Source organism: Barbatula barbatula, assembly GCF_947034865.1.
Source record: "Barbatula barbatula genome assembly, chromosome: 22".
Lineage (NCBI taxonomy): Eukaryota > Metazoa > Chordata > Actinopteri > Cypriniformes > Nemacheilidae > Barbatula > Barbatula barbatula.
Window position 1 is genome coordinate 16,813,724 of NC_136785.1, and position 15,843 is coordinate 16,829,566.

General features: G+C 39.2%; 2 protein-coding genes across 4 annotated transcripts; one reads left to right on the forward strand and one right to left on the reverse strand.

Moving 5' to 3' along the window:
* Positions 1 to 390: 390 nt before the first annotated feature.
* Positions 391 to 1,371, reverse strand: gpr185a (G protein-coupled receptor 185 a; the record flags this gene model as incomplete). Its single annotated transcript, XM_079486499.1, has 1 exon — positions 391 to 1,371. The coding sequence occupies one exon, from the start codon at positions 1,369 to 1,371 to the stop codon at positions 391 to 393; it is 981 nt and encodes a 326-aa protein (XP_079342625.1).
* A 6,562-nt stretch (positions 1,372 to 7,933) lies between these two features.
* On the forward strand, positions 7,934 to 13,096 carry LOC306911266 (NHS-like protein 2). 3 transcript variants are annotated; one of them, XM_079486487.1, is made up of 5 exons: positions 7,934 to 8,038; positions 9,679 to 11,627; positions 11,728 to 11,866; positions 11,951 to 12,249; positions 12,525 to 12,909. In XM_079486487.1, exons 2-4 carry the CDS (start codon positions 9,755 to 9,757, stop codon positions 12,216 to 12,218), a joined length of 2,280 nt encoding a protein of 759 aa, XP_079342613.1. In that variant the 5' UTR covers positions 7,934 to 8,038; positions 9,679 to 9,754; the 3' UTR covers positions 12,219 to 12,249; positions 12,525 to 12,909. The 3 variants fall into 3 exon arrangements, with proteins under 3 accessions (XP_079342613.1, XP_079342611.1, XP_079342612.1); XM_079486485.1 differs by having other exon boundaries at positions 11,951 to 13,096; XM_079486486.1 differs by having other exon boundaries at positions 7,989 to 8,118; positions 11,951 to 13,096.
* The last annotated feature ends 2,747 nt before the right edge of the window (positions 13,097 to 15,843 follow it).

Sequence of the window (15,843 nt, forward strand, 5' to 3'; positions counted from 1 at the left end):
TTCAAGTTTCCACCCTTACATATTTCCATCTTTTAGGTTTCCTGTTCATTTTCCTGAAATTGTGAAAATAATAAAGTAATATGTAATAAAGTTTGAGTGCCCAAATTCGACCACAGCATATTTCCATATCTCTTGGAAATACTTTTTAAAATTATAATAAGAGCATATTCCTTTTTTTAAATTACAGCATAACAGGAATTATCCAATTATCAATAATTTACTGTTGCAACCTGTGTCTATCATGAACACTACAATGTAAAGTGTTACCAAACAACCCATATGAAAAGTGCACCCTGAATCCACTGGATTACAATATGTGGATTATGCATGATATGTGCTTTCAAAAGTTATAGAAAGGTCACTGCCAAATTGTGCTTCAAATTAGACGTTCTACACATCGCTGGGGGTCCTGGGTCGCATGGTTAAGCTGTAAGGCATGCACCCACAACAAGCAATCCTTAAAGATCTCACAATATCAGGGTTCCTGAAGGCATATATCATTGGGTTAATGATGGAGTTGCAGATGGCTGGAAGAGCTGTGGCGTAAGTGTATATGGCAGGGGAATGTATGTCCGCCACCAGTGAGTACATGGCGAGTGGGATCCAGCAGAGCGCAAAGGTGCCCAGGATGGTGGTGAGGGTGGAGACCCCTTTCGTGGTGGAAGACGAGTGTGAGGTAGTCATGAACTGCCGCTGAACTGCAATCTGCTGGGCGTGCCGAAAAGCAATCTTGCAGATTTGAAGGTACAGCTGCAGAATGAGAGCAAAAATCAGAAGGAAGGACACAGCGAGTGCCGCAGCGTTGTTCTTGTTCACGGGTCGACAGATGCTGCAGGTGGTCTCGTCCTCCAAGCAGTTCCATCCTAAAACCGGAAGCGAGCCGAGAGTGGTGCTGATGGCCCACATGAGTATCAGAGTGATGTAGGTGAAAGTCATTGAGCTCTCGGTATGGTACGACAATGCGTTGTATAGGGACAAGTATCGGTCCACTGTGATTGCAAGGATATTTAGCACAGAGGCAGAGAATGCTGTAATGAGAAGCCCCACCGACAGTAAAGAGACCAAATCTGAATCGATTATGTAGGTGACAATGAAATTGAGTATCAGGCCCAGGCCGGCCAGGAGGTCTGCGAACGCTAGACTTCCGATAAGTACAAACATGGGGGCTCTCAAGGTGGGCGTGTAGAAAATCAGAGCGATCACCACTGCGTTCTCACAGGACATGAGCGTGCCTGTCACACACAACAGCACGTCCCAGGGGTTGACGATGATGGGCACAGGCTCAAGCTCCCGGGACGGGATAGGAGACGCATTCTTCGCCTCCAGCACGTCCAGGTTAAATAAAGAGGTGTTCTGGAACAGGTTACTCATTGCTGCGGCGGGAGGGTGAATCACTGTAAGGGCGACAAGAGGAAGAGTCGGAGAGATAAGTGTACAGTGGACAGATGGACTGAGACAACATCTTCACAGTTACACACAATAAAAATACACTTCTAAGATACACTGATAATACCTCATGTTGTTATGTTACATGTGTTACGAATAAACTTGGTCTGATATGTTCATATTTTTCACCAAAGTAAAAAAATAACAATTAGTTTATAGATGTTGCAGTAGCTAAATTAATTCTTCAGCACATGTAAAATACTTCCTAGCATATTAACAGTGAAAAGGAAGGTGAATGTGCTATTTTAAGAAAAAATCCATTTAGTCCCCTGCTGCATGGGGAACAAATCTGCCTATATACTTAAAGGGATACACCTTTAAATTAAAATTCTGTCAACATTTACTCACCGTCGAGTTGCTCCAAATGTGTGTAAATGTATTTGTTCTGATGAACGCAGAGAAAGATATTCAGAAGAATGCTAACTAAACAGCTCTTGCCCCCCATTGACTCCCATAGTAGGAAAAATGAAGACATTTTGAAGAATGTAGGACAGCAATCAGTTCTGAGGCCCTTTTGACTACCATTGTATTTTTATCTACTATGGCAATCAACGGGGAGCAAAATCTGACTGGTTATAAGGATTCTTCCAAATATCTTTCTCTGTGTTCATCAGAACAAATATTTTCATACAGATTTTTGTCACAACACGAAGGTGAGTAAATGACGGCAGAATTTACATATTTGGGTGAAGTATCCCTTTAATTCAGATCTTTTTACCACTTCTAATAACCAAGCCCGGTAAATGATGTAAGAATCTAGCCGTAAACCATACATCAATAGTAAAATATCTATAAAGAAAAATTGCCACCAACCACAGAGTGGGCGAGTGTCTCCATCCCTCCTCCGTCAAGTGAAGATGAAGAGTCCACGAAGCATAGAAAAGCTTCCCGTGCGAAGCCGCATCTTTCTAAACGTCTCAAAGACAGGATATGCTGGCTTGTTCCGGTTATTTGTTTGCTCTTATTATCTGTGTTCACCCGTTTATTGGCATCGCGGTTTCTCAACCGGGGAGCGTTCAGCCTTGGGTTGTCATTCCGCTCATAACGCGTTGGCAGTTCGCAGACAGCGGCGCCTGCTTGTTTGCAGCGGATTGGTCGTTTGGGTGACTCGCACAACTGACGTCAAGAGCTGTGATTCAGAACCCGCGGTAATGAAATATAACAAGTATAACACAACCTTTACTTTCAGAACAACACCCGGAATCGTATCAAATACTGATAACAATAGAATAGAATGAGCGACGCAATAAAAATATATCTGTATAATCTACAGTACAAACGGAAGCTGTCCACGTTGTAAGACACGTCACGTATTTTTGTGTTGCGTAGGGAATCCTGACCAAAGCCACTAGATGGCTAATGCTAGCGGAAAGCAGGAAAGGAGACCAGATGCTAGTTTTTTGAATGGACGTCAATCGGTTTTGTTAGCCGTTACGGGTTCTCCACTTATACGACCAGCAGTAGTTGAACGCCGTTCAGAAACCGGGAACTTTAATTTCGTTCAGTTTGATTTAGTTCCATTTAACTATATTTTGCAAACCGGATGAAATCTAAATGTTGCAATAATGTTGCATGCGTTATCAGTTTGCAGAAATGTGTCTTTAATTACAAATGTTAATGTTTATAATACACACATCACTGTGGGTGTTGCATGTGAATAATAAACAATGTTGGTGGCAAAAAGAATGTTGTAACTCATTAAAAGGCCCAATACAATTGAACAGAAAACTGAACTTTAGGCAAGTTTAAAGAACCTTTTTTTCTTGAAAAAGACCCGACGCAATGGCCAAATACGTCCATAGGCGCTGGGGACAGCAAAGAGGCGATATTTTTGTTATTTGTAATGTCTATACTTTCTCTGGTCGTGGGCATGTTGTTACATTTGAGTCCATTGCAGAAATAATGTCTGTTTTGCTCCCATATAATCACAGAATGTGATTTCAACGACAAACGTGTTACTGCCAGCTTGGTCTGTTGGTGATGCAAGGACAGAGCTGACCATGGTCCTGATGTGAGTTTTTGACCTGACGCCAGATGGCAGCACAATCCGCCACAAACTCGACCACAGAAAGCAGCGAGTGAAGGAATCTGGGGTTATTGATTAAATAGAGCTTTTCACAATGTGCATTGTTCCAAAGCAGCTTTACAGGAGAAAATAAGAAAAACACAAAAAGGATCAAACAAAGTACAGTGCATGGTGTTTGTAGAACAAGCTAAATTATTCTAATTATCTAGTAAATAATATCTAATGTCAGCAGTCTGGTAGTTAAGTAGTTTATTTAGCATATTTTGCATTAAGTGAATGCTTGGCTGTAAAGATGTGTCTTTTATCTAGATTTCAATTGGGCGAGTGTAAACTGAGCTTGGAATAGTATCAGGAAGGCTATTCCAGAGTTTAGGTGCTACGTATGAGAAAGCTCGACCCCCTTTGGTGGATTCAGTTATTCTAGGTGTTATAAAAAGTCCTGAGTTTGGAGATCTTAGAGAGCGTGATGGGTTGTAGTGTGACAGAAGCTCTGTTATATAGGTAGGGGGTCAACCGTTTACGACTTTATAAGTAATTAAGATAACTTTAGAAGACACTTAATTGTCTGTGTAGCCTGTTACAAGTTACGTAAGCCTATCACAGTTGGGTAGGCAACTGGAAGCTAAATTAGTCTGGTAATGTAGCACCATTTCAGGTTTCCTTTTGGGACATTAGGCTACACACTGAATGTATTGTAGTCCATAAACTGTAGAAGTCAGCACAAGTCCCAGTCTACATGTCTGTAATGGGAATTCAGATACAAATTAAAAATTTACAGCCAACTACAAAATATACACTCCATATGATTTTAAAATAATATGTTCTACTCCTTGATATTGTGGCAATAAAATTATTTTATACTTTATGTACTTTGAGATGAGTTAAAGGGGTCATTTGACGCGGCTACAACGAATATTATAGTTTGCTTTAGATGTAATACAATGTGTATAGACGATTTAAGGTTTAAAAACGCTGTATTTTCCACATACCAGGCATGTTTGTATCACCTCTTAGATTTGCCTCTCTAAAATCTGATATTTTACAAAGTTCAGCGCTTTGAAATGCAAGGTGTGCTATGATTGGCCAGTTCACTAGCGCGTAGTGATTGGTCGAATACTGCACGGAAATGTAGTGCCTCTTTCCATATTTGGAACATCAGGTTCCAAAACTACTGAAAGGTGATAAAATGGCCTCGATCCTTCTTTATCAATTCAAGCCCGAATCTGATCCGGAAAATGAAGATCAAGATGATACAACTTTGCCAACGTGACTCGAGCAGGATGTAAAGGATTGGTTAAGAGTAATTGACTATTAACAAACAACCATAGCCTATACATCATGAATAATTTGTGTGAGATAGAAACAAGCTCGATTGCTTCGGCCCTTCTTGATCAACTAGTGTTACGCCATGTATCGTTGCGACTCAACAAAGACAATAAACCCCATTATAAACACCACATTTGTTGCCTCTAGTTGGAACATAATTACAGATTATTAGGACTTAGTTTGTCTTTTTTTCCACGTTACGCGTGTGTCTGCATGGACCAAGGTCATTGTGGAAAACAATACTTTCCGGTGTTCTTTGATCCATTGTATTGTCTCCTGTAAATATAAGCAAATGTAGTTGGTCATTCAAGATAGAGTGAAACTTTAATAACACAGCTCCAAGCTATCTATAAATAGGTTATTTGCACTGAAACTTATGGACTTGGACTTATGTACCCTCCCACTTGCCCTAAGCTATCGAACAACGTCTTGTGATGCCGTCCCAAAAAAGGGGAAAAAATCACTCAGACACCTTCTCCGGATGTGTTCCAAGACTCTGGAACGATCTCACTCGTGCCACAGGATCAGCTGATTCTCTAGTCGTTTTTAAGAATTGGCTAAAAACACATCTCTTCCATCAACATCTGACCTATTAGTACAGCCTTATACTTCTTCTCTACTTTTCTATCCCCCCCCAAAAAAGCAGTCACAGGGCCAGGGCTGTGATGCAGAGGCGGACCTGGGCTGTGGTGCAGTGCAGGGCTCAGTTAAGGGGGCCATCTTGTGAACAGGCTCAGGTAAGGTGGCCACCTTGTGAATGGGCTCAGTTAAGGGGGCCATCTTGTGAACGGGCTCAAGTAAAGCGGCAATCTTGTGAGCGGGCTCAGGTACGGCGGCCATAATGACCGGGGTGGCCAGCCCGCTGACTAGCCCCCAAAAAGATAATTAGAGGCAACCTTCTCCTCTACCTACCCCACGGTGAAGGCGGACCTAGAAGACAACAGAGCATAGTCACAAAATACTGCAAGTGTCCCTCAAGGACCATCACGGATAAGCTTTGATTCGTAAGAATCTTTGAGTCCATAGCAATAAAAGTAAATCAGGGCAAAATTCAGAAAATTGGTGAGATGAGAAATGTCTAGAAAGTTTCTGGTGTAGTTCCGCTGGATCCATCTTGGTGAATCCTTCTGTCACAATTAGCAGATGGAAAAAAAGGAGCGGATCCACATGCAGTATATACTTAAATAAAATCCACAAAAACACAAGGGTAAATCCATAATCCAGGGTCCAAACGAGAAAGAGCATACAAGGGCATACACTGTAGGGCTATTGCACTTTTTTAAGATAAATTGTTTTGTGGGAAGTGCTGTAATCTAGAAAACTATAAAGGTTGTACGTCAGGCTATCATCACCATCTACAACTGCCACGTTTTTAGAAATCAACACAGAGCAGCAGAGAATTTTCCATTATATTATGTTATAAAGTATTCAGTATTTTAATTGCTCTGTTTTTAAAATGCAATATAATAAACATTGTCATGTTTCTCGTCCTCTCTGTTTTTAAAGAAATGAAGGATACCTGAAATTGGGCAGCTTGTAGAGGAGGATTGTGATATTACTCACACATACAATTTGCGCTCGATTATATAACAAGTGATAAAAACAGAGACTTACATTCAAGGGGGATATCTAGAGACCAGAATATCATAGCGATATGTGGGTGGGCTCTTTTGACCAAAAAGATACGGCAGCTTCACATTTTCCTCAGTACCGTTAAATCTGTATTTAATTCCATATTTTACAACTCTTGTATGTGTAAATGTTTTCTTTTCAGGATTTTGATTTGTTTTCAAAGCCAAGGTTGAACTAAAATTTGTTGAATTAAAAACTAGTCATAGGCAAAGATGATCTGAGCCTTAGTTTACAAACCATTCAGGTTAAGAGCAGCTATTGTTGGATGTTGTCTGCATTTCATTGTGTGTCATTGATACCCCCTTGTACTTCACTGACCTTTTGCAGGCATTATCTTAGTTCAATCTTTTCAAAAGCATGGTTTCCAGCATGATGTTTCCTGTCACTTTCTGCTTGAGCAAATCCAGTTCCTCTATTTTAAGGGAGTGTCTTGTGTTGTACTTGTGTTTTTTGGGTGGCGGTTGGTTAAGAAATGACAAAGAATAGGGCTATTCCCAGATAGACACAAAAAACACATGCACTTTAACAGCTAATTGTGGATGCATCCCAGCTGGATGTTGATGTAAAGCGATCGCCCATCTTATATGGGCGATAATACTGCTCCATAATGCACTGAATAATTTCTTGATGTTTCCAAGATTCATTATGAAATGTGCTTGGGTTATGCAACTAAATTGTGTAATACAGAATAATTATATATTTCACACCTCTTCAAACACCACCTCTGTTGTTAAAATGTGAAAACTGTAGAACAGTGGTAAACGCCTGTTGGTGTGTTCTTGAAACTGGGTGGACCTACAGCAAATTCCAACTTCTCTATAACATGCTTGATGAGAATAACTTCTGCAAGGATGTGCATGAGAGGTTTTACTTTGACTGGCCTCTTTTTTTGTTTACATTTAAATTTAGTCATTTTGCAGACGCTTTTATCCAAAGTGACTTACAGAGAGTTCAGGTAGCAATAAAGCGATATGTCATACAGGAGCAATAATACAATAGGTGCTAATACCAAGTTACTGGTTTCCAAAAAAGCAAGAACAATACCGGTTGAGAGAAAGAGAGAAGGTTTAATTATAATTTTTATTTAGTTAAGGAATTTGCGTCTCTCTTTGGACCTACATGATATACAACCTCTTGATTATACACATGTCAGATTATCACAAAATAAAACCTAATCCATATAGATGCAGTTTCATCCAATCAAGCATAAGTTTCTACTCAATTCTTTTTGAATTCACAATTTTTGTGGTTTCATTGTGTTCTTTGCCGCTGTGGATCTCATTTTGTGTCACTTGTGTTGTTGTAGTTGATGAACCACGCTGGCATTGCAGATTCAGACTTCTGAGCTGGTTTGTAGCTGTTTTTGACAAGCAGCACAGTGCATTTTCTTGTGTCTCTGAGGATTTGGTGTTTATGTAATATCTCTCTCTCTCTATCTCTCTCTCAGCATCCAACGAACTTGAACTCGGGAGAGGAAGCAAGCAGCCCACTTCCTATCGTCATGGTAACAGCATGTGAATGCATTGAGCTAGAGTGGTGAGCTAGAGAAAGAGAGAGAGAGAGAACATCATCAGACGACACAGCTCAGTCTACACAACCGAATGAAAGGTAAGACGAATGGAATGTTTTGACGACGTTTGGATTTGATTATCCTCAGATCTTTGAGAAATGTTCTGCCATATTTAAAGGTTTGTAGATTCATCATTGCATCATTGTGTTTATGACGTTTGTCCTCTGCAGCAATACTGTGTTTTGACAAAGTGACCTCTGACTTTTGCTGTGCAACTTGTCGCTTCTAATCTAATATTCTGCGTTGTTTACAATTTGATAATGGTTACAGTATCTGTTTCTGCTAAAGTGAAGAAATTGCTCAATATGTTGGTTTTGCATCAGCATCTTATTTCGTGTATTTATTACAACATGGCAACTTGTAATACGCAACTCTGCATGGTTACAAAACATCTATTTTCTGTGTGGAATGCTGCAACGGAACAGCGTCATAAATCTGTGAATGCACACGCAGGTGCACGTGATGGCAAAACGTGTCCATTTCAGTGTTTTGTCGATCTGAAAGATACCTATTGGCAAGTTTTCAACTTTCACACTGACCACTGTTCCGTGACACTGACAATTATAAAGGTGGGTTGCCTGGGTTTGAGATTTCAGCAAATGCAGCTGTAAACGTTTTCATAGAGAATTTCATAAGGCGAATGATGGCTGCCTCTATGTGCTATTTTTTATGTAAAACCTTCATGAGCACTGGGTATATATCGATGCGTTGGTATAAGATTTAATCTTATCTACATCCTTCAAGCATTTGGGTCTCTCTTGAAATATTAAAGGTATTCATACTGAAATGAGTCCAAAGTTTTGAAAGTGTTGTGGCATTATATCTGGCATAATGTTAAAAAGATTATAAACCTTTAAACCTTCAATTCAGCATATGGATTCATGTAGTTTAAAATATTGTAAATATTGTATTTTAAACCCCATTTAAATTATACAGTTCATAAAAACACAGGGAAAGGTTTTGATAGATTTCATGTGATTCTAGTGCAAGGTATAAGCGGAGTACAGATATTTTGAGCGATCATTCTGCTTCTGTTATCTTCGCAGCAATGAGGTGTAACATGACATCATCACTTGTAAACAAGAGGCTATTGGATAATACAACGGTAGGGGGGATTGAGGGGGAGAGATATTCAGAAGATTAATATAAAAAATGTCTTTGTATTAAACCTTTACTGGCAAAATGTTTTCTTGCCAAGATTGACAAATGTACAGATTTACTTTTATCATTAACACAATGTAGAAAAAAGCCATTCTTTTTGAAGAAATGTAAGGCGAAGGTCTTAGCTGGAGATATACAGACTTAACTTTCCTTGAGAAAAATATGTATTATTTAGATGTTGGATTCAAAAGATTGTGTGGTGACTTCCTATGCATAACACATGCATAAATGCATGTGCAAATACAGTTTTCTCTCGCGTCTGCTTTCTGTCGCTGTATGGATGAACAGGTAACTGTTGCCATGGCAAACACCCACTCATGTGCCAAACAAAGACCGAGATGGGCTGATTTACCTTTCATGTGGTTTATGACAACTTTGGTTTAAAGCATTTGGATGATGATACAACACTGGGTTGTATTTTAAGCAGCAAACAGTTACTTAAGTGAAATTAAATGTTTGGATTTATTGTACAACATTACAGTACTGAAAGGATTTTTTGTTGTTGTTGTTGTATCAGGTGTATTTTCAAGAATACAGTTAAATATGGAATATCTCATTTATATGGAAGTGCCAAGCTTGAAGTAAAATCAAAGATGGAACATACAGCCTTGGTTTATTCTGGCAAGGGCTGGTGTGGCCCTAACGTTTCAACGTTTTCACCTGAGTGGGATGACAGTATAAACTCCTTTCTGGCGGCACCAGACGTGATCAAACCCCCTCCACAGTTCCAGGATCCAGAAGAACCAAGCGAAGCATCCCCCATCAACAGTGCTGTAGTGGTAAGACGAGATAAAGATGGAGTTAGCTCCTTGAAGAAAGAGCGTAGGAGTATACCCACCAGTAACATAGAACTTCACAGACGTTCCTTGTCCCTTTCTACCAACGTTAATGCCAACCCAGGAGTGACTCGGCGACGTTGTGAAAGCTATGCACTTTCATATCCTAGCAGCAGTTCTGAGGATAGTGGAAGTGACAGCACTTCTGTGAGGAGAGGAGATCGCCTTCCAGATGCAGTTCCACGGTCTAGGTCTCGAAGCATTATCCTCAAGAAGGCCAAAAGGAAACCAGCCCCACCTGTACGAACAGTGTCGTTGCAAAGGCTTAGAGCTGAGAAGCATTCTGAAAATAATACACAGCCAGTCTTCAAAAAAGATGCCCAGAACATCATACTACTGCCAGATCTTATTCCAACATCTAAGTCAGAAGTGAGTAAGTGCAAGCAATCAGCTCCTACAGCTGAAGTGCCTAATAAGGTGGCGCTGAAGAATTCCGTCTCATGCCATAGAGCGCTAAATGAACTACGATCCAGCGAACCATGCAAGCCTGACTTGGGTCACTCTGCGGCTACTCCAATAAATGAAGGTAATGCTGAGCTACCTAATTCTCCATCCTCCTCTACCTCCCAGCCCTCTATTTCTTCTCCTTCTAAGCCCCTTGGGTCAAACTCTCCATCAAGTGGTTATGCAAGCCAATGTGAAACCCCGACTCAATCACTCCTGACCTCAGCTAACATGGGATCTTCTCAACTGGGCTACAGATTGCGCCCAAAGCCATCCACCGTTATACCTGGCCACAGGGCTAGGAACCGAAACGCAAGACTCTCTCTTCAGCTTCCTGAAATGCAACAGTGTACCCCTGATCTCAAAACTTCCTCGGTTCAACCTAAAGCAAATCGCCGCAACTCAGACAGCACAGAAGCCACCAGACCCAAACAACGGATGAGCAACAGTATGTTTGTAATGCCAATGGTGACTCAGGAGGACCTGAACAATGTTTGCTTGCGTTCAATCAGCAGTTCCGATCTAGAGAATGAACGAGAAACTACAGAGGTTATTGAGGAAGAGACTGAAAGAGCTGGAAATTCTATGAGCCCAACAAAAAGCCCGAAGGCCAAACCACCAGTGGCTCCAAAGCCCCAGAGAAACAAATGGCAACCCAGTGTCATGGTGCAGCCTCGCTTTGGAACAGCTTTTGATCCAGAACCCCAAAAAATCACTGCAGTTGAAAGACAGGATGACATTTATGCCATGATCAACAAACCAAAATCTACAGTGACTGTATCATCCCCAAATACAGCCAGTACTGAACAAAGACGTCCTTACAGGCGCCAGCAAAATTTTGATGGACATGTTGTGCAGACAGTGTGGGAGCCCTATCCGGCACAACTCCCAGGCACTTCTGAGGCACATAATTCAAACATGCTTCCGCTTAACAAAACTAACAAATATGCATTTAATAAGAAGAGAAGAGCCCCAACACCACCCTTGGCAAAGACTACAGATGTGGATAACTCACTTTGTGATAGTCCAGCTCCGACAATTGCAGGCTCAGACAAAGTCCAGTCTCCATCTAAGCTTTGCAAGTCTCCAAAATCTCCAACATCTGCAAATCAGTATCATGTCACCCTATATGGTGTAATTCCATCTTATCCTATGGTCATTGAACAACAACACTCAAGTGGTCAAGGTAAGCATTTATCTTAATTTTTAGTTCGATGTGATAAACTTCTACATGAAATCATTAGCAATTGTTTGCATGCCGTAATATCTGATTCATCTTTCAACAGCGCATCCCACATATGATGTAGAGGAAAGCGACCAAATTCCAGATCTTGGACCCCTACAATTAGTGGGAGAGGAGGACGATGTATTTCTTTACAAGTCCAAATCCCACACAACCGAGGACCTGTTTACCATCATCCACAGGTTGGTTGATTCTAAAACAATTCTTTTTTTGGCTACAAGTGCCATGATGTTATCACTATTTTGAATTTACATATACTTTTGCAGATCTAAAAGAAAGCTTCTGGGTCGTAAAGACTCATTTGAAAATAAGCAAGGTGACCCTGGCACTCAGACACTTGGTGGGGGAGCTTGCAAAAATAGTTCTCAAAATGACAACTTCATAGCTTTTCTGCGGAGGACAAGAAGTGCCAAGGCTGGTTGCGATGGACGAGTTTCTGCCGCAGAGCTCCTCAAAAGCTCCAAACCTACAGCTACGGTTGCAGCAAATATGATCCATTGCAAAAAAAACTATGTACAGTCACATGGTTCTTAACTTTTTTTATCTAAAAGTTATTACAGAATAGGTTCACCCCAAAATATTAATTCTGTCATAATTTTTTCATCCTCTGGTCATTTCAAACCTGTGTGACTTGTGTTCTTCCGAGGAACACAGTAGAAAATATTTAGAAGAATGTTGTTAACTTGCCCCGTTCACTTGCATTGGTTTTGTGTCCATACAATAGAAGTAAATCGGGCCCAGTGCTGTTCGGTTACCACCTTTCTGAAAAATATCTTCTTTTGTGTTCTGTGAAAGAAAGAAAGTCATGCAGGTTTGAAGAGAGTGAGAAAATGATGACAGAATTTTAATTTTCGGGTAAACTGTCAAAACAATTAACAATTAAAAATTGGCTTGTAGAATTGCTTATGTTTGGAAAAGGATAATTTAAAGTAGAATATTTTAAAGTTGTTCAAATTGTAGTGTTTTATTGTAGTGACTGAGAACAAAATAAGTTGAAATGACTCCTGTTGTAAATTCAGATATAACTTTATATGTAAACATAAATGTTTTAAAAGGGTTTATTTCCTTCCCTGAATATTACTGAATGTTAAAAGTATATACCGTTTGTGTTTGGGCTACATCTTCCTGCTTTCCAAAAGAAGTTTAACATTTCATCCAGCAGCCTGTTGCTGTTGTGTATCAATGACTGTTTTAAGCACATGTTCAGTATATAAAATATCTTTATAAAAGTAACTCGTTTATTTGGTATTTTTTGTGTGTTTAAGAGTTAATATGTATAAGGATTTGTGTTATGTGTATTCTTCAGGTTGCTCAAGTATAAATCTGCAGTGCATTACACACAAGGGATCTAAGCTGGATTGCTTCTATATACATGTTAATATTTTGTAACAAAATAAAAAGTATTTTCTTGTAGATGCAGACGTTTTTGTTTGTAAATCAAATACCACAAAACAATAGAGTTTTGATGCGTTAGTTTGAGAGAACGCAATTTATGTGTTGCTTCTACCACAATGTTTTCAGTCATATGACATTGATAAAAGTAACATACAGTACAGCATGCATGCCACATGTTACATCTAAAGGTGTTTTCCCAAAAAATGTAAAAACGACTCTTCAGAAAAAAAGCATTGCACATTTTGTGCCGCCCTTTATTTTAATGACATTAACTGCTGGGATCTGAGAGTAACCATACCCTCAGAAATATATTATTAATAATATTTAATAATTAATTATATAAATTATGTGTAATATTTTTAAACACACATTAAGCCCCTTCATTTTCCACATGGGCAATGTCATGATAATCTTTGATCTGGCCATATAGGAGTCCATTTCAATAATTTTACATGTACAGTATCACATCTAGGCCACTGTAATTCAGAGACGGTGAAAGTTAAAGATGAAAAATGAAGATGATTCCCCCCTGACCGGATTGAATTGTATTCACCAGCAAAATTAGTATTAAATATATAAAAATATCAAGTTGAGTAAATACACTTCTTTCTGTTGTGATTTCCTGGAAATCAGAGAAAGACAAGTTCATTAATGGACATTTGAAATCTTTAAGCAGCAATATCATTAGTGCGTGGCTGACACGGTAACTGTAAGTCGCTTTGGATAAAAGCGTCTGCTAAATGTAAATGTAACCTTGGTGGGGAAAAACAAAGTTGCAGCTCAGTTAGCAGTGGAGAGGGTCAACAGAGGCTCACTGTCTCACTGTGGTATGTTTTTGTTTGGTCACTGGTTTGTGAATTTGAATTCAAGATTTTTCACTTTTCAAAACAGCCATTTCACATGAGTAATGCTGGAATTGCCCATGACCCAATTTTTGAGTGTGCTTCCTGTAAATACTTTTGTTGTAGGGCAAGAGCTGCAGAGGGATTCTTTTAAAATGTTGACTATTAAAACAAAGATGTTTCACTATTCAAACAAAGATGTTTCACTCAAATTGTTCCAAGCTGTATTTTGTTTTAATAGTCAACATTTTAAAAGAATCCCTCGGCAGCTCTTGCCCTACAACAAAAGTCGATAGTGACCATGACTTTTAAGCTCTTTTAAAAAAAGTATATGGCATAAGGTATTGATGTCATTTTTTGGCCATTTCTTCAGATTGACTGGCATGTGTATTTTAATGAGCTGCAAAAAGATTTTTCCAAAATATTCTTCACAGAAAAAAATAACTGAGAGTAAAAAAGACAGATTTATTAGGATTAGGATTTTCATCATCATTGATGAAATCCTCATGTTGTTCAAAAGAATATGTTTTGAGAAATGTCTCAGTGGTTTTGTGTTCATATAATGGAAGTCAATAGGGTCTAACCTAAACATTCTTCAAAATATCCTCTTTTGTGTTCTGTAGAAGAAAAATAAAAAGGATGTGAAATGACATTACTTATAATGAAATGTAAATGTTTCATGTTATTTTACACCCAACATGTAAATGTGCAGTCTATTTCTGTAGTTTGACATTTTTTACCGCATTTCAAAAATATGTGAAAATGCTGTAAAATTACACAGTGTAGGTGTTGGGTGTATGTACACCTGTGCAAATTGATAATGTTGTTAGTAGAGGTAGTGTTATATACATGTAGAAATAAAATGTACATATAATAAGGCAAAGTTTGGGAGGTAATGTGGCTTAGACATTTTAATCCGTCATCATAACAGCTGGATATGATTTTACTGTCACCTACAGAAATCATCCAGATCCAGAAGGATCTTCAAACCTCTTCAGTTGCATAGACCTAAAGTAACTCTAGACCATGCCCCCATCAGGTTAAATAGTGCTTGAATGAGCAGACAGATACACAATCAAACTTTAATGAAATCTGTGAACAAGATGACGCTGACTTCATCCTCAGTCGTGTGGTTGGTGGTAGTTTCTGCTTTCGAGTTAAAGGACCATTGTGTAATATTAGCGGCATCTAGCGGCTGCAGTTACGACCAACTGCTCACTCCATCCTCCCACCTCCCTTGAGGGAGGATTAAAATGTTGTCAGGTTTTCACTTTTTCCCGAATGAGATAACGTATTTACAAAATTCGTTCTGTAAAGCAGTTTGTCTTTTAAGGGAGAGTGTAGAAACAGCATGACGACATCACAAAGAACCATTTAGTCAGAGCTTTTCTAAAGAATCTCTTTTTATAATCTGAAGAACGTCGTAAAGCACCTTCATGTTAAAGAATGTCATTGAATTAGACAGCGTGACATTGTACTTGAGCCTTTCGACGTATTTTTAATGGAAGTTGATAATCATGAAGGTACCTACAAGACTGCAGGAGTGAGACGCAGTGAAGCCTTGAGGAAATACATGATATTCTCGCTTCTTCTGCCATTGTAAAAAGAAACCGATGCATAATTTAATCTTTGCTTTGTGTACGTACAGTAACTGTAAATGTATATGTTAATTTTGATCAATATCCATTACTGCTTATTACACCTTGTTAAGGTGATCATGACAAAGCAACTGTGTGTTAATTCACTCTGGCACATCAGTCCTACAGAACATACAAACAGTTGTTCATAGCACAGCAAGACATATAATTGTCCTATTAGCAATTCCACCAACTCACTTTTGGCTTTTATTCAGGAGGAGAAGATAGGGGACACAAACATGGTTAACTCTGGTCTGCCTGTTCCTAATGGCAACCATCGTTCTG

Bases quoted from the DNA above. Each gene is read 5' to 3' on its own strand.
- LOC306911266 (XM_079486485.1), top strand. From the start codon at position 9,755: ATGGAACATACAGCCTTGGTTTATTCTGGCAAGGGCTGGTGTGGCCCT. The intron at 11,628-11,727 runs GTAAGCATTTAT...ATCTTTCAACAG, and splicing joins ACAACACTCAAGTGGTCAAG to CGCATCCCACATATGATGTA. The intron at 11,867-11,950 runs GTTGGTTGATTC...ATACTTTTGCAG, and splicing joins CTGTTTACCATCATCCACAG to ATCTAAAAGAAAGCTTCTGG.